Source organism: Cheilinus undulatus, linkage group 3 (genome assembly GCF_018320785.1).
Source record: "Cheilinus undulatus linkage group 3, ASM1832078v1, whole genome shotgun sequence".
In the NCBI taxonomy this organism is placed as follows: Eukaryota; Metazoa; Chordata; class Actinopteri; order Labriformes; family Labridae; genus Cheilinus; species Cheilinus undulatus.
In genome coordinates, this window is record NC_054867.1 from 40,310,427 (window position 1) to 40,330,022 (window position 19,596).

The 19,596-nt window shown below is 39.0% G+C and overlaps 1 protein-coding gene across 2 annotated transcripts in view; it reads right to left on the reverse strand.

Moving 5' to 3' along the window:
* snta1 (syntrophin, alpha 1) overlaps positions 1 to 18,821 on the reverse strand; it is a 68,548-nt gene extending 49,727 nt beyond the window's left edge. The window contains exons 1-2 of one of the 2 annotated variants that reach the window (XM_041783314.1): positions 18,433 to 18,821; positions 2,901 to 3,086 (exon numbers count right to left, since the gene is read on the reverse strand). In XM_041783314.1, the coding sequence (XP_041639248.1) occupies positions 2,901 to 3,086; positions 18,433 to 18,715 (469 nt within the window). In that variant the 5' untranslated portion in view covers positions 18,716 to 18,821. Of the gene's footprint in view, positions 1 to 2,900; positions 3,087 to 14,656; positions 14,755 to 18,432 lie in introns of those variants that run through there. The other variant, XM_041783315.1, reaches the window with a different exon arrangement.
* Between the last annotated feature and the right edge of the window lie 775 nt (positions 18,822 to 19,596).

A 19,596-nucleotide genomic window follows, 5' to 3' on the forward strand; every position in this document is an offset into this window, starting at 1 on the left:
GAAGGCTGCAGCATTTAACAGAAGCTACAGTGGCTACTAGTGACAGGTGGTTTTAGTACAGTTTGAAAAAGAGCATTTGACCAGGTTTTGAAGCCTGTGTTTATAAAAATGCTCGATAATTAGTTTAAATAACTCATAAAGCTTGTGTTTGACTATTCTGATGTTCAAAGTTAGCCATTTAGCTTTCTAACTTCACACATACCTATATTTTAAATATACTTTATTACATTCTTAGTGCATTTTCAATAGACACTTTGAGCACAGCAGACCTGCTACTGTTGTTTACTGCAGTGCGTCATCTCCACCTTTCCCTGGTCCACAGATTTAACAGGGGGTGCACTGTTAGCATTTGCAGTATTAGCCCTCACTGACGGTATTATTTACATTGCTGGTCTGACATATTGACATACATCCCACTCTGTCTATGGTGGTATGAATAATCGGCCTGTCCAGTTTTCCCATAACCAAACCCATCATGTGTGCTAAGTGTGCTAAACTAAAGTAATGTAACCTACTTCAGGAACAATTCATGTGCACGTCATACACATTCACTCTGAACAGAAGAACATCAGCCAACAACTGCTGATCAACACAGACAATAACAATAACAGGTCAAAGACTGGTGTCATGGTTTAACTAGTGACCACGTTAACTGGTGACTATACACAAACAGATAAACACTTTAAGAGTCCCCATTTTTTCATTTTTCATTCAATTCATATCTTCTAAGCATATTACAGACTTAACAGAAAGACACTTTCAGATGAAAAGTCACCAGCTAACATGGTCACTTGTTGATCCATAACACCTGCTCTCTAGGGGTGGGAGAAAAAATCGATACAGCATAGTATTGCAATTTTTTGTCTGGAGATATATCGTCTCATCCACCAAGTATCAATTTTTTCAAATTGCTAATATGAACTGAAGTCTATGATAGGGGAAAATAAAATCAATTGTGTGAACAATTGTTTGTCCAGTGAGGACTGCACAGGTGACGGTCATAGAGCAGAAGAAAGTTAGCACAACACACATGGCAGCACCAGGGGAAATGACATTAGGAATGCAAGCAGGGCACGAATGAGATGGACATGCCACATGAGGTTTACATGAAGTGCAACATAAAAATAGAACACTGCAGAAATATGACAAACATGAGGGCAAGACTAATGCTAAATCAGCTAAACAGTTGAAAAAATGGTATGAATAACAATATATCGTAATATTTGGTATCGCAAATGTTAAAAATCGCAATAATATTGAATTGTGTCCCAAGCATGGTGATAATATCATACTGTGGGTGAATAGTGATTCCGACACTTACTATCATTTTTTTCTTTATCAGTTTCTGAAAAATACTTTTTTCGCTTCAGCCCATATATTTGAGTCAATAAATTATAATGAGATTCAAGACAAATTAATTTGAATTTCTTTGAGGTTTTCCACTGTGTATTTAAATTATTGTAATCAGATGATAAAATTGTATGAAATATCTATATTTGTTGTGTTTCTTCAGGCTTAAAAAATGCATAACCTTGAACAGGTTTTATTGAGCTCTAATTGCGCAATAATCTACTGCTCCTTAATGCACAACAGACTGGAGTACATAATAAAAAAAGCACCACTTCATAAGAAATACGGAATGTGTCGTTGATCAGGAATCAGTTTGAATCGAAAATTAATTCTAATTGTGATCCCCAGCATCGGATTTAGAACCAAATTGAATCTAATCAAATCATACAGAAAGACTCACGTTGGTATTGCATTTCACAGAAATATTAGCTTTATTCCTAACTACATGCACTTAAGCACAATGAGAAACCAGAGACAGACAACAGGCAGCCTCACATCACATTATTAGCTAATCCTGTTAGCACACACTGCTGTGATGATACCAGAGCAGAAAACAACTGATATGAGAGGGAAAAAGATGTACGATCCAAGCACAACAGATCTGAGAGCTGATTTGCTGCATGTCAACAAGGAGGCTGTTTACAGACTCATGGAGTTCTCACCAAAGAATCACGTTACCATTACCTGTACTGTCATTCAGGACTAGTATTTTAGAAATGCAGTTCTGCAGATGCCAGCTTTACATCAGCAGGTCTGTGACTGATATGTTTCCTTTTTCATTGTAAAAACGTACACAATTTTTGAGTAATTGGCATAAGGTAATGAAAGAACTCCAATATTGAATAAATAACACAAAATACCCATCCAGTCTATCTATTGCTGGAGATGCCAGAGTTGAAGTTCCTGACCATTTTCAGCTACAAAATGAATTTCAAGAACATTCATTTAGTGTCAAATGTGTTTGATGTCTGGGAAACTGCTCATTAGCATGCTGAGATGCTCAGAGGTGTGAGCCATGGCGATGATATTTGTACGTTTTAAGCCTTTGGTTTCCCGCTCACAGTCTGAGTTATTCTCATTATTTTGATGTTTCCAAGGAAGTCTGATCAAAGTTCCCATTTAACTGATCCTCTCTCTCTGCTCATCACACATGGCCCTTAAGCAGAAATCACTCAGAACACTGGAAAAAATGTATCAACACATGTCAAGGTATCTGAGTTTCCATTTTTTTAGTATGAGTCTATTTAGAGCTGTTGAGTGCAGACAGAGTAGGTGGAAGTACTCCTTCCTTTTCATGAAAGATAAATCTGGTTCTCTCCTCTTCTTAGGATTATGTTGTTAAAGAAATATGAAGTTCTCCTTCTTTATCATGCAACCGAGAAAGTTTTGACATTTTGCAGTAAAAGCTAAGTCCCAGTGGTTCAAAACAATGCAGAAGAAATTGTAAGAAAATTTGAGAAGAAATAAAAGAGAATGAAACACAGCACCAGACAAAGAAGTCACTCATTCAGTTCTGACTTTTTTTTTTTTCAAAATGAGAAAACTCTTACCTTCAAGGATGACTTCTTTGCCAGTTTTCTTAAGCGCTTGGACAGCTTCATCATGTGTGGCCTCCCGTAAGTCATAACCGTTGACAGACAATATGGCGTCTCCAACATAAAGCGCCTCTGTCTGGTCGGCAGCCAGGCCCTTAAATATCTTGGAAATGAGAATTGGCATCTTGTTCTCCTTCCCACCTGTAAAAAAGTGGGAAAAAAGTTGTTGTTGTTTTTTTTTTTATTCTGAACCTGCTGCTTAACTTAAAACAATACCAGAAGCAACTATTATGTGACTGCCAAGCTTTTACAGTGGGGGTGTAAATATTTCAGGGCGGCTTTTGATGTAGCTAGGACATCCAAATCTCTGAAAGCACTATCTTTCATAGGGTTGGGTATCGTATAGTTTTTCTGATACTAGAAAAAGTGTGTTGAAAATCGTCAGGAGAACAGAAGCTGTCTGGGTATCATAAATGATTTGCAGAAATATCTTTAAAGGATGCTGGTAGAACATGGGACAGGAAAAGGAAATCAGTCTAGCTTCTTTATGTAAGAGGCCTGAGCAAAATTCATACACTGGTGTTGCATCAGAGGCAAACAATAGTAACAAAAGTCAATGTATCACTTGATGGGACTATTTCCTTGGTAGAAAAAAGGAAGCAGATCAGAGACATTAGTCCAGACAGCAAAACAATTTAAAGACATTTATGTCCAGCTGAAATAAAGTGAGTGCACATAAATCACATAAATTCCATAACGTATCTTTTCCCTTTCATCTGGAGAGGCTGTGGGTTACATTTGGGTGGTGGGGTATAGAAACGAACTATTGATGTCTGTGTTTTGAAACTTGCCTCCTTGCTGTGACAAAAAGCCACAGCCCAAAATCCTGGTACACTGTTACCTCAGTGTCCTTTTGTTGTTGTTGTTTGACTTTATGGCAGTTTTGCACAGCTACCTAGACTGAGGAGGCTCTATTACAGTGTGTACTAGTATATTTAATGGAAAACAAAGCCCACGGTACTAAAAATGAGCAGAGTGGAGCCAAGTCAAGGCGTTACCACATATGGAAATGCAGCATGACAGTGGCAGAATCATTTTAACAAGGAGGAAAGTCTGATGTCACAGAAAAAATGATGCCAGAAATATATAGTGACAGAAATAAGTACTTCAAATAAAACCCAACAAAGGTAAGAGTTTAATCCCATTTGACAAAGCACTGCTTTATAAGTGCATTTATGTTTTGAAATGGGAGTGTTAATATACTTAAGCTCAGATGTCACTGTACACTCTGTGCTGAAACTCAACACTTACAGTGAGACAGATCCGTAGCTGAAATACTTGAGTATCCATGATGCCAAATCTGTGACTTCAGTCCTAAACTGCTGAGATCATATAAGGACAGACAGCAACGATTATCTGCCTGTATGAACCTCTGCAGTTTCCCATCTCTTCCTCCCTCCTCTTTTTCTCTCGTTACAGAAGGTCAGCCAGTAAGCTGATGGATCTGCCACTTGCTGTTGGCTCGACTCTTCATGAGAAATATCGTCATTAATGTCAGCTGGCAGTTGGACTCCGGCCTTCAGGCAACTGAGAAATGATCTAAAAGGGGATTACACTTAATTAAATTCAGATACGTCTTCCTCAGGTGGTCTCCTCTGGCTGTTTCCTAAGGATTTAACCCATGGATCTTCCTTTGGAGGCCGCAGCTTGGTGTTCTTTGAGAAAAAGACGGGGCTGAACGGACACGCCCAGGCTGCATGTCAATCACTAAACTCCTCAAGTCTAGGAAGAGGGATTTAGATGCTGCTTGACCGCTCAGTGGCATCTGACATTTTTTTTTCTACCTGATTGAGTGTTGGATGTGAGGTGATGACCTGTACTTACTGAATCCTGATGCACTGATAGAAATCTAAAAGTGGAGCTGAGGTGAAGGGGAAGCTTCAGCAATGGTGGTGGCATTATCATTTATGTCAAAAGAATCTTCACCTTAGTAAAACATTTTTCTTACACTAGAATGCAGCATGTCTGCATGCAGTATGTCTCTGACTGTCATGGGAAAACTAAATCACTGAAAATTTCAGTCTTAATTTGCAATTAGCATAGAAGAGAGGGATCCTTATCGCTGCAGGTCTATTTTCAGCGACTGCTGCTGCAAAACCACATCAATTCACGTCAGTCAGGAAGCTCCAAAAAGAAGTCAGAAGTGTAGAATATCCGGTTCTTTCAAAATACAACACAATGCACGGTCTCTCTATCGTAAATCATCACTATATAAATATTACGTCTCATCCTGCAGCAAGAGCAAAGGATCACTGAGAGGTCAGTGGGTCACAGAGCAACAACTGAGCCATTGATGAGGAAAAGTTAATTTTTGAGAACATTTAGCTCAAGAATTTTACATAAAACCACACATCCGTTAAGCAAACGTTAACCTTTCAACTTCCTAATGTACACACCCAGTGGCGGGAGCAATAATATTATGGACTTATACAAGTTAAAAAAAAAAATCACCCACCTGTATGTATAATGTGTGCCCATAAATGAATTAACTGTTCTGACAAGACTATTTTTGACCAGGCTGTAAATATGTTTACTTCTGATATAAAATCCCGCAGTTTAACATAGATGTGTATAGTACTTCTGCTCCTTCTGCAAACAGCCTCAAGTGGTCACACAGGGAACTGCAGATTTTTACACTACTGCTATGGTTTCTTTTTTCAGCCACATAGGTTGCCCCTTGGTATACATGGTCCAATACAGTAAATGGAAGTGTTGGTTTGTAAATCTGACTAGAAAAAGAAAGAGGAGGAAGCAGCATAGCAACCACGCACATTTAGCATTGCCTTTACAACTCCACTCACTGATGACTACCCTGTACTTGAGCACGGTTGGGTTCACAGAGCCTAACTCTAATACACTTGTGTTCACACTGATTTCAAACAAAAAAAAATAAACAAAACTTTGGGGACCTGAATTCCTAATGTGAAACCCCTAAGCTCAAGGAATAACTTGTTAAATTGCAAAATTCTTTCTCCTTTATTTCACAACACAAATCTATTTGGTTAGATTGTGTAGTGTTGTGAGGACACTTGGACGGTATTTGAAAAAATACGACATCTTGATACAGAGGCCATGAAACGGTCATAGGCATCCTGGTAACTTCTTTTTAAATTACCAGGAAGTGCATGCATACTCCTGTACAGATGCACAACATTGGATTGCTGCCAAGATCCGATATGCCAATATTTACAAGTCTTTAAAAAACACAATTAAAAGTTTTAGGGTGACCAACTTAACAAATTCTAGTCCTTAAAATACACTTTACAGTGTAAATAATGTTGATAAATAAAGAAAAAGACTTCCCCTGAAGTAGGTCTGCTGATCAAGCCTGAAACTCCAATAACTTATTCATATATGGCCAATATTTACAGCTAATATTGGCAGATTTTTATAGACAAAATATTAGTTGTAAATAACAGCAGAAAATTTCATACCTGCCTAAACCAATATTTCACTTTTTGAGATAATATTGGCAAAAAATGATCATAATATCATGCATCCCTATACTCCTGCATGCTGTCTAACTTACGTGGATTACGCCACGCTGCTCTGTTTACCCTCCTGTCCCCTGCCTCTCTCGCCACTGATACAAAAACGAGCATGTGCAGAGTTTTCTGGATGGGTGAAGGAGAGAAAGACACCTCTCTGCTGTGAAAGATGCATCCAGGGACAATGGGAGAAGCAAAACTCCAGCGAGAAATGCATGCTGGCGGCTCAAAACTTCCACAGAATTTATACTCCGATATTCACAATATAGTCATTTTAATGACACGCTACATTCACAGAGCGAGGGCAAACAGGTAGCGCCAAAATCTTTTTGTGGCGGGCCTAATTTATTTGTGGCGGTCCGCCACAAATAAATGAATGTATTGGAAACACTGGTGTTTTAAAGCAATGACACTTCTTGATGGATTTACGAGATGTAAAAAGATAAAACTAAATAAAGAGATCTGTGGCTCTGGTTGCCATTTGTGTGCTACTGTGTGAGGCCAATGTCGTCCTCACTGCCCCATCTGAATTCTCCCAGCTGGTTTGAGGATTAAATCTGAATACCATCCGGTCACAAGTCGCTTCTCTAACCTTCAGTTTACCTTTGCCCCAAGAAGCACAGAGGACATGAACTAGAACTGCAGCGCTGTATAGTCTCCCATAAATGCATTAGGACATAACAGTACTTTAAGATGTACAAAGTGCAGAATTAATTTTTTCATTGGGAGCATTGAAAGTTTAAAGCTTATATCCAACAGTTTTTGGCTCCTGGATGAACGGGGCAGGAGGGCTCAGATTGATTTCGGGGTTTATTAAATAAACAGTACAAAAGCAAACATTTGCACAATGCTGTGCACTTAACTGCAGGGTGAGACGGTCAACTTGCAAAATGTTATAAAGAACAGACTATAAACTTAAGATAAAGAAAACAGCAGATAATACATTAATGCTGAGCTGATGATCCACACATTTGATTGATTTAAATAATTTTAATGAAGGGTTGTTGTGGTGTCTTGCAGAAGTGAACTCTGATTGCCTGTGCAGAATATGATCAGTGACCTTTCAGCTTCATTAAAACTGCCATGCTAATATCTCATGTAACAAATCCAATACAGTGCTTAACACAACAGTTCATACTCAACTGACTGAACTTCTATCATAGTATACTCAATGGATCATGAAAATGAGAACTGTGAAAGTATTTACTCAATGTTTCTTGTAAATGGGAAGTGGACAAAGCCTTCAGAACTCCACCCAGTGTTTTTGCAGACTGCTGTTTTAAAGCTTGAGTTTGGATTATGGCTGTCATCATGTTGCTTTTTGGAGAAGTGACCACAGTGGTGTGACGGGATGACAAGCTGGAGCTGAAGAGTTTAGCGGTTGGCAAATGCTGAGATAGAAATATAACTTGCGTTCTGGTATGCGCTGTCTGTGTCATAAGCGTTCTTGTAGACAGAGGTGCCTATGTGACATGTGTTATAGAAGAAAACCTCTACAGGGCATACGGGAGACCGTATACAACTACCTGATGTGTGGGATGTAAACTACAAACATGGTAATTGAGGAGGTTATTATAATGTCATTTCTGAGTACAAAACTGACTTCATGTTAACATCAAAAATCAATAGTAACTTCAGATAAGCCCACACTGGTGATTGTTGGTCAGAATACACCATCTGCAAAGGATGTAACACTTTAAGTGTTTTTGTATGTGTCATTGTTACAGCGGCTGCTAAACACAGAGAGATTTTTAGAGAATGTCCCTTTATTTTAGTTTTAAATTACATTCATTAGCTATTAAAGATGGGCCATATCTGATCGGTATCAAGTCCAATATTGTTACGTTATTTTTTTAATAATAAGCTAGTATATCTGGCTTAAAAATTGACAACACTGTAATAATATGCTCAAGGCTAATTTATTAGCCATCTTAATAGAAGGCCAAGCTGTGTTTCTTATGGAATGAGATGTAGTCTATGACTGGAGCTGCTATGACAACATAACTAGAAGAGCTTACTAACACAGTCTATGTATGGGAAGAGCAGGCTGCAGCTGTCTCCATATAACCACAGCCCTGTCTTTTCTGTGGGAAAAGGTGAATAAACCTATGTCCAGTACACAGGCTATATACAATATACATGTGGCCATATAAGGCTCTATACATGTAAGGCCATATGTGTATATCAGTGAATGAAAAAACACATCTACTACAGCACAGGCTTCTTGGTTGACTTGTTAGTGCAATAAACTAAATGAAAAGCCAGTTTAATTTTCTCCACTATGGAACTAAAATAGCCAAAGTTACACCCAGCAGACAGCACTCTATTGTCACTCAAAATGACCACCACCTCTTTAATTTAAGCTTTGGTTGAATTTAAATGAGCCCCTACACTATGCAAATTAATTGGGCAATTTGCAATGGAGACGGAAAAAAACAAAAAAAAAAAATGTCTGACCTCAAGAGGTTGGCCAACAACAGTGACATGCACTAAACAAAGCAACAATTTCTGCCTTTAAGTGTCAGTTTCATCCGTATTCCTTACTGAGGCATTCATATGATTGAGGTAAATGTTACTGACATGAATCCTGGATAAGCCTTCATGACATGGTGAAGAAAAATGCTGCCAATATGTCTAGCTCCCCTAACCCTTAATCCTCCCATACTCCCTTCCTTCTCCTGCTTTTCCTCCCCCAACTTTTCATGTCAAACACAGTTCAGCACGCTCCAGCTGGCAGACCGTCACTCAGCTGACAGGAGGCTGACGGCGGTGAAGGTGGGGTGGAGCCACAGGGGGCGATCCATGACAGGTAAATGAATGGTACTGGTTTATACAACACTGACACGTACCTAATTAGGTAATTTGTGCTAACAAGGTGTTTGTTGTGATAATGCTACTTTCAGAGAATTCAGTCGGATCAGCACTTTTGTATGGTGCTTAACAGCAACGGCACAGACCAAAGAAACTTGTACAAACTTCTAAAACAACCTTGTGAATGGCATTGATGTATAAGGAGAAGACTTTACCATCTTTTAAATAAAAGATTAGTTATATAACCTTGCAATGGAACTGTTTAACTGGCATGTATTGTTAATGTGTATTGCTAAAGAGTTGTCAAGGAGGCTTCAAGGCCAGACAACAAAGTTTGATATTTTCCCTGTGAATCTAGCTTTGATTTTAACCCTCGGATCCTACTATGTCTGTTTTGAGGACATTCATCATTTTTATCATCATTTTTATCATACTTTTTTTGAGTTGATAGTCGGATTTTTAAAGATTGAGGCATCAAATTTGGCCAAAGTTATTAGTTTTCTTCATATTAACCCCCCCACACAAACACAAAAAAAAAAGGGTTGCCCATTGAACTCGATTGACGCAAAATAGCTCCATCCATCCTAGTTCGTCTGAAATTGGACAAATAGATTTTCATTAAAAACACGTTTTTTGACTGTCTATGGCACCAAAACAACTTATAGCAACTGTTTCTTTGCAGTCACTCGATCACCAGGGCTCTAAATTTCACCATCCCACAGTGATCCAGCAGATCGTGCCGGCACATCATTTTAACGCCTTCGGCAACGCACACATGGTTTTCCTTCCATGGACTCAGACTGTTTGGAGCACCATTTCACCCACTAAACATCATCAGAATTTAATGAACCAATTCATGCCACTAGATATGGATGTCTGAGAGTGGGCTACATGTGTAAGGAAAAGTTTGTGTACTCCTACGTGTGTGCTCGTGTGTGACTCTGCTTTTTTGTTTACAACCGGACATGCCGTAAGCGGAGTGTTTACAGTAGGAAATGTTACTTCTGAGTTCTGCAGTCTGAGACTAAGAAAGGGGACCATTTGGACAATTTCAACTTTGCCCTCACTTCATAGCAAGTGGATGGACATGCATGAGGATGCACGGGTCCTTTCATGCAATAGGTAAGAATATATCATATCTCAAATATGCAGTAAATTTATATATGCGCATAATTGGCATATTTGTGGTCACATTTTGAGGTGGAAGAGGTGGAAATGCACATGTTCGTGATTCATATCCTACATATATCCTCTTATTTTTTTATGCCTGTACATAAAATAAACCTAACATGAACAAATGCATTCGCTTGCATATGATTTGGAAGAGGACGAAGCTCGAGAAAAAGATGGTAAAACTGGCGTGTTTTACGCTCCGATAGACTCATCTGTCTAGCATGGATGCTATCTCACTGAATCCAAGTCATAGGCATAGTGTACAATAACTGGCATAAAAAGGGTGTAAAATTGAATTTTTTAAAAAATGTTTATTTTTAGTGGTCAGGGTTGAAGTTGTGGAGGAGATCTGAAATTGTGAATGTTAAACAAATTTTGAAAAATTAGTGTTTTATTAACGACTTTCTACATGTCCATTTTCTGGACAAACAAGGACAGATGGAGCTAAAATATGAAATTTGGCACTACAAAAAAAAATTTCAATGCATCAAAATCAATTTTACTACTCATCATTGACATGGCCCAGACTGTATTTATTGGGAAAAAAGGTTTTTTTTCTAGATCATTTTCTATGGAAAATATGGTGTTTTTGTGTTTTTTACCATAAAAAATACCAGTGACATGATGTACAATAACTGGCATAAAAAGGTTGTAACATTGATTTTTTTTTTTTTTTTTTAGTAGTCAGGGTTGAAGTTGTTGAAGAGATTTAAGCAGTGAAAGAAAGAAAAATGATAATTTCATTAACAACTTTCTGCATGTCTGTTTTCTGGACAAACAAGGACAGATGTAGCTAAAAATTACAAGGGAGCGAAGGTTAAACACAAAGTCTCAACTCAGTATGACAAACATGATTCCACAAATTAAATAATGTCTGGGGATATCCAAATAAATTTGTTATTATGCAGCCTTCTAATTAACTGATTTCAGTCAAGCTGTCTTTGGTTGTGGCATAAACCACTAACTTCACCCCTAAGTGGCTCAGAAAAAAAGGGCTTCTTCTTCTCCTCAGACAAGGCTGGCCTGTCTAGAGACCTGGAGCCTCACTTCCTCGCCTCTCCTCTTAAATTTAGCTGTGTGAGAGTAAAGGTTGACTGCCTCAATGCTTTCCTGCTAGCTGGGGTGGGCTCCCTAAAATTAACACTAGTAGAGTCCTCCACTCCTCGCCACATAGCTTTCATCTTTAGCCAATGACAACTGCCTGCTGTGGGCTGCTCCTCTCAGCTGTTCACGATGTGGTGTCAGCTAAACCCACAACTTTTGCCTTGTTATTTGATTTGCTTCACCCTGTTTCTTTTTTGACACTCTCTTCCTCTGTCCTTGTCTTTCTTTCTTCTATCCTTTCTTCTTGTCTGACCTCCTCTGCATGTTCCATGTCCTGCTTCTTCTATGGCTCGTTCTTTGTGCCTTTGCTTCTCTGTGTTTGTCCCTCTGCTTCCTCCCTCTCTTCATCATTGCTGCCTTTGAACAACTAGCATCACAACAACGACACACCAGCAGGATGTCAGCTATGATTTTGTTTTAATAACATGCTGTCTGATTTTCAAAGCCACCCATTTTCACAGAGATGGACTTTACATTTATGTCATTAAGGACTGGCTTTATGTTGTTGTTGTTGTTGGCAGCTGTGGGGGGACTGAAATTACCATTTAACCAGCAGCGACAATGACAAACAGTCTTTGCCATATGACAATGGTGGTTCAAGTCCATAGATGCCTATCAAATAAACCCTTCAAATCAGCCAAGGGCTAAGGGATTTCCTCTCAGAAACAGCAGTCTTGAGGAGGTGGAGGCTTTGACTCATACACATGTAGGTTAGAAAACACACAGATCAGAAAGAAAGTGCATGAGAGTGCAGCCTTTCAATGTCCATGTTACACTTGCAACTAAGTGGCACAAGTCTAAGCTAGTAGGAAGAAAGCTTATGTGAGAAACAGGCTGGATAAATTTACCATAAAATCTAACTTAAACTACAACAGTATTATTTATATGCAAACCACTTCAACTTTAACTTTGTTGTCCCCAAGGAGAAATTTGTTTTGCAGCCAGGTAAAAACACAATAACACATGGAAAACACAAGCACACAGACTCAGGTATTAAAAACAACAAAAATATTAACTACATAAATAAAAGAACATCAACTGACAACAGGACACCATCATTATATACAGCTGTCATTAAAATAATCACTGAACCAACAATGAAAACCATCATTAATCATCACAGTCATCAGTAGAATTCAGACGTTTGATTGCCTGAGTTATGAAAGAGTTTTTCACCCTGTTGGATTTTGCTTTTGGAAATCTGTGTTTCCTTGCTGTGAGGGTAGAAGCTCAAACAAGGATGTCAGGGACACTGTAAGCTTTTCCAAAGGTGAGAAACAGATCAGGTAATTTAACCTCACTGATCTTGCTGGCAACTTAATCGATCTGTTGCAACCTGTTTTTGTCTCCTATTGAGAGATTACCAAACCAAGTGATAAGGTGGTTATAGCAAGCAGTGTGAATGAGACTGAAAACAGATTTAAAATGGCTTGAGTGAATTTTTCTAAAAAAAAAACAAAAAAAAAAAACAAAAAAAACAAAAAAACAATACAAACCAAGTATAAAGGAAGTAGTTAGTCCTATCCAGGAAACAGATTTCTCAAAGTAATTATCACAGAGCTCCACAAACATTTAATATTTACATAGGCTAAAACCTACTACACTAGTGGTTTTTGACTGGTCTATCCCCAGGACCCAAGACTAACTCCTTAGTGAGAAATTGTAACCCAGAGTTCCTCCCAAAAAAATTCCAACTCTCAAATATGTTGAAGTTTCAACCTTAGATGAAAGAAAACATAACTGAATAAACAGATGGGTCTAGGGATGCAAAACATTGAACTTTTGCCAAATCCATCATGCTGATATTCAAAAATTCATTTGAGTGGAAATAATAATGGGATAATGGGTATCAATACCAACATATAAAAGTAGCTTAGACCTAAAACTTCCATACACACTTTAAAGTTTAAGGACAGAGGATGAACAGCTGACACAAGTCTGTTGGTTCACCCTAAAACTCCACAAATGTATTCGTACATAGGCCGACATTTACAGCTGACATGTTGGTCGTTTATATCAGCAGAAATGTTCATATCGTCTGAAACAATAACTCACTTTTTAAGCTTACATGTACTGATACCAATATAACGCTGATAATATAATGCATCCCTAAACATAACTAAATAAACACACTTTAGAGACTGTGGCTCCTTTCATGTATGTCTCTCCCAAACTCCCTCATCCATGTTTCTGATTCCACACACTGTCCTCATCTATAAATTCTGGCATAAAAAGTCCAAAAAATAAAGTTTCAATAAGAAAAAGCACATCATTACAGTAGCCCTGCATACATTTTATTCTACTCTGTACTAATAATGAAATGTAAGCACTGCACTTGGTCAAAAATGTCAGAAAAAAGTGTAACAAGGATCAGGGACAAAGGAAAATAAATGATTTTCCAGGTTATTGGCAAACAAATCCACTGTAAAAATCTGCAGTCAAAATTGAAAATCCAAGGCACTCTTATGTAATATAAAAATCCTTTATGAAACAGGGATGTCTTTGCATTTTGACTCAAACGAGTCCTCATCAGGACGTGATTCTGGTTAAACCTTCAAAGCAATTGAATTGGCCAGACTCCAAGTCTATCAACAGGAAAATTGATCTTGCAATGCTTCCATCTAAAACATCTGGCCAATCAGCATCATTTGACGAGAACAAGGTGGTAGCCATAGCCGTAGTTTAGCTGTACCACAATTGAGGTGATTAGCTTGAGTGTAGCTATAGCGGCAATTTTATCAGAACAGGACCACATTTCCAACAACTGTGGCTGCCTATTGAGCTCAGAAATGTAGGCTGTGTCGGAAATCACACACTCATTCCCTACTCCCTATCCAATATATAGTGAGCAGCATTTAGTTGACTATACAGTATAGTGGATTCAACTGCAAAACATAAAAATGATTTCGGACACTACTCCAGCCGTGGGCGATGACATCATCGCTGTCTCACAATTAAAACATTTAGCAACTCCTCGTAAATTTCCTTGACAATGGCTGAGGATTGAAATTAATGGTAGAATTTCATTGAAAACTGATACTGTACTAACACATTTTCACAAAAAATAAAAATACCAATAGATAAACTGTCTTAAGTGACAAAATAATATACAATTTTGTGTGTATTATCACTTACTTTTGCAAAAAGATGATGGTCTCATGTCTAGTAATCCTCATAGGAGGAAAAAATTTACTCTGTTTTGAGTCCTTAACATTTTCTTACACATTTGGTAAAATTAACAAAGAAAAAAGCATTAAAAAGTTTCAATATGTTCCTGTGCTCCTCTCTTTCATCTGTCATGTTTGACAGCAGCAACCGCAATGCATTTTGGTAAATATTGCTGGGCTGGTGGGCATCGGTTGCTCACTACTTTTCACAATGCATTGTGGGATAGAATGAGTGCACTAAACAGTGAAAAACAATGCTCACTCAGAATTTAGACACCACTACAAAATGGTGTACTCACTATATAGTGCAGTAAATAGTGAAAAGGGAGTGATTTCGGACACAGCCGTTGTTTGCGCATGCCCACTATGTGTTACACCCCTGGCTCAGGGGAAGCAACACAATGGAGCAGAAACCAATCAAAGTTTAACAAAGGTTACAAAATTTAGGCTTAACAATGAAAATTAGGATGATAGCTGAAGAGCATGGCTGGTCTGGCTGCAGGCTGAGAGAGAGGGTGAGGAGAAGTTCTGCCTTAGCTTAAGTAGACTCCCCACAGGTGCAGATGTTCAGAGCCTGATTGTGCAGGCTGAGCAGTGCCATCCATTGAGTCAGCATATGGAGGCCATGAAGTGCCACAGAATGCCTCGAAGAAAATAAATATTAGTATGGCACATAAGACACGCATACATAACACTATGTCGCATGTCTTGTCACTCTGATTGGCCTGTAATGAATGTGACAGAGAATGTTTGTCAAATAGCCTTCTGAGAATTTTTCAAAGGTTCCTACCTTCCCAAACACAGACTATGGGCAATTGCTCATGAAACTAGAATGGCCGTCTGAGGCGGCAGACCCACGCCTAAGCAGCGCCACTGAGGAACTCACGCTCCCATTGATTACAATGGTGTTCAAAATTTGAAGTCCGAGAAAAAACGAACAGGTGCACGGATCATCACCAAAATCCAATCGATTCTTCCCTGTCACTATCTCAATATTCCCTGAAAGTTTGGTGAAGATCTGACTTTCCGTTCTCGAGTTATCATGTACACATACAATCAAAGATACAGAACCCTTTACATAATCCCCTGCTGATTTCACCGCTGTGGGTAATAAATCTCATGGTATGGATAGGCTATCTGGTATGTCAGGTCTGATTGTGTTAGTGATTCTTGTTGATCTTTTTCAGAGTATTGTGTTTTGCATCACAACCCAATTGTTTTCAAAAACGTGTTTTTTCTTGCTAATAATGTCCTGATGAAGACTTATTAAAGTGGAAATGTGTAGATGTTTAATAAAGAATTTTTTAAACCACTTTTGTTTTCCCAATAAAATGGAATAGATAAGTGAGAAAACAACCAACATTTACTTATTTTCACTGGAAAGGAGTACAATAAAACAAATGGATGTATGTCCCCTTAGGTATTCAGAATATCAAAGACTCTGCCTCATTCTAACCTTGCGAAGCAGATGGATACGCCCATTTCCTTGTTTTTCACAGGCGAATCCATCTTGCAAAGCTCCCGTCTGAACCGTCTGGGTCTGGTTAGAAAGTGACAGGACCAATCAGCGATGAGGGGCAGTACATTCAGGCGCAGCAGAGTCGTGACGTAAACAAGCAACAGAACTGGTGCAGTTATGGGGGAACAGATTAGCGTGGATGCTGCTAAAGCGCCAGTTTTATCAGAACTTGACAACATTTCTCCGTTCAAAGAAGAACAGAGAACAGCAGTGAGTTGTTTTCTTTTCAAAAACAACAAAAGTTGAGTACTTATATGTCTATAGTCACCATGTTTCGCATTATTCCCCGTAGCTGCGCACACGCAGCTCGATAGCAGCTACGTCACATGTTTTGTTGCTCTTATTGGCCAGTAGAGATGTGATAGAGAGAACGTTCATCCAATCACACTCTGAGTTTTTTTCAAATCCTCTGCCTTTTCTCAAACGTTTCCTATTGAAGCTTTCCCAGATGGATGTGTGAAACACATCCATCTAGCGTGTCAGGTTAGCCTCATTCTCTACCCAATGAAAACAGCTCTGTGACCCATTTTTGGGCCCCAACCCACCAGTCGAAAGCCACTGTCCTAGACAACTGCACAATGAGATCTCAACTGAGATAGTACCCTGTTGCTTCAGGTCGTGGAAACAGGCCAAGGAAAAGGCTTTTATCAACCGCTGCAGGTAAACAGCTTAGGTATGTAAGAAAAGCTTTTGAGATATGAGGAGGATACTACCTCTTCCCATTGAGAAGTTTTAGACAGTCCTGGTGTAACTATAATGAAGCTGCTGTGGTGTGTGTGCTTTGAAGCTGCTTAGCTAAAATGCATACATTTTACCTCACCAAAGTAGTTTATGCTGTACAGGAACAGTGGTGGGTTCACTGTGACTTTAACCCTCCCCCTCAGTGACTCGCAATGACTTTTTTTTTTTAGATATCTATCTATCTGTTTATTTTATCCAAAAAAAAAAAAAATAGCAGCCACATTTTTAATGGTTTATCTTCTTTAGTTTGTCATGTTTTATTGAGGCCCAGTTTTAAGTTATTTTAACATTACCTTCCAATGTGGATTAAGGATGCAAAATATTGGATTTTTGCCAATAACCACTATATTTCCAAACTCATTTCAACTGATACCTATACACGTCATTTTTTATTGTAAAGAGCACCAAGTACTTTAACATATATAACTCTCGTTATGGTGGCCTTTATTTATAAAGCATGTGCTTTCAAATTAAAACTACTTGTCCCAGTTAAACAACAGGTGTGCAAGGTGGTTCCGTAAACAGTGTTGAATAACAAAAACTACACAACCACCCCATGTGCAGAGTATAAGACTAGCTGTACAGTTCAGACCTAGAAATTCAGTCCTCTCAACACACTTGAAATGATAAGAGATGGGGATGAAAAAGGAAAACCTTAAGCCCAGGTTGGTCTGTTGGGTCTGCTTACAACTCCACAAACTTTATGCTTCACCTTACAACATGAAGCATTACGGAAAATTTGTACATTCTGAGAATATGTACAGGTTTTACATCAGCTGATAATATTGGCAGATGTTTTCATATCTGCTGATACTTTTAACTTCTTCAGCAGTTATCTGTTGACTCTGATGTTATGCTGATAATATTGTGCATCCCTATAATGGTTCTACGGTTCCCATTAATATTTAACACACACAGCACATTAAGAACTTAAGTGCACATATTGACCTACCTTTACAGGTTTAATGATATATAAAGGACATTTAGGAGACTTATTGTGATAAAAAAAATAAACAGGTGTTTCCCTTTTTCAAACATAGTCGAGTAATTTTGAGTTTAGCCGTTTATTAGCACTGCGTGTGCTAAGTCAACTGTCAAAGAACGGTTAAGTTTGCTAACATTACAAGACACTGCCAACTCCTGTGACTGAGGGACACAGACACGGTTCCCTTGAAGAGTTTGAGGTACTCACAGCTGTCACTTTTTCTGTTTGAAAGAACAACTCTAAAAGTAGTCAAATGGTGTTTGAATGCTAATAAGGATTTGCGTCGAAAGGTAAAATTGAAAGGAGAAATTAATGGCTCATTCAATGACTTAACGGTCAGTTTGAAGTTAGCTAACTTCAGTGACAAGTCGACGGTGGTGTCCTCGCTTGTCTGGGAGAAACTGCACTCAAACTCTGACTGCTGAGCCAAAACTTATGTCAACCGACAGTGACTCGCTGTTTGTGAAGTTAGCCATGTTTTTTCATAACGTTTGCTTACCTTTGATACTGATTCCAAGTCCTCCAACATCTTGCTTGGTAACTCGCACGGTGCGCTTAACGTTGGTGATGGTTTCCGGGACCGGGGAAGAGCTGAGGTTCGGGGGGTCTCCGTTGATAGCACCGGTGGGAGTCGGGTTGGGCTTCGCGGGCTCCTCGGCACCTTCCCCGGGGTTTACCGTGAGCGTGTCCTCGGTAAGTGTGGCCAACACCCGAATCCAACGGTCCACGGTCACTCGAAGTTCCAGCAGTCCCGTTTTCTGTGCCTTCATCGCGGCAGCCATGTTCAACGCATTCCTGGAATAACTCTAGACGGGCTGGCAGTCCTGTAAAGAGATAGGGGGGTGGAGGGATGGGGTAGGGGGCACTCACAGTCACACATACACATACAGTATCCCCCCTCGACTTTGTCTGCCTCCAAAGAGGTTTACCCAGTAGTAAGAAGTAAAGTTAATTGAGGGTGATACGATTAGCAACGGCGTTGACACACACTCTCAAAGTTCAAAGAGCTTCTTGTCGAGCTCCTCCATTAATGAACTGTGTGCGCCTGAGTCACACATAATTAAGTTTTGATTCATTCATTTATTTATTTATTTAAAGTGCATTGAGCCACCCGGGCTCAGATCACAGATCTCATTTGCAATGTGCCCAACGGACACAAAATCACTGCACTGATATATACAGACGGTCTGTCATGAAGAAAACAAAATCAATAGTGCTGCCCAAGCCAGAGATGGTCCACTGCTTTGGGTTTCCAGAGGAAAGATCTGAATATATCAGGCATGAAATCCACAAATCGTCTTCAGTTTGAACTCTTGTGACAGAAAATTTGCAGAGATGTGGAGTTGAATGCAGAGAAAACTATTTCTACCACATTGCTGTATGGATCTTTGGATTTTTACCTAATAGATGTGGTTAGTTTTAGGGGTTAAACATAGGCAAATCAATATGAAAACATACATGTAGTCTTCAGGGTTACATAACACCAGAATTTTAAACCTCAATACTAGAAAAAGTTAGTATGATAAGTAGGGCTGTCAATATTAATTGCATTAAAAGTGATTAATCTGGCGCATGATTGCTGCTAACCTTGCAACCAGATAGACTGACTAAATTGCATGTTTGTCATCAGTGCCAGGTCTGAAAACTGACCTGACCAATCAGT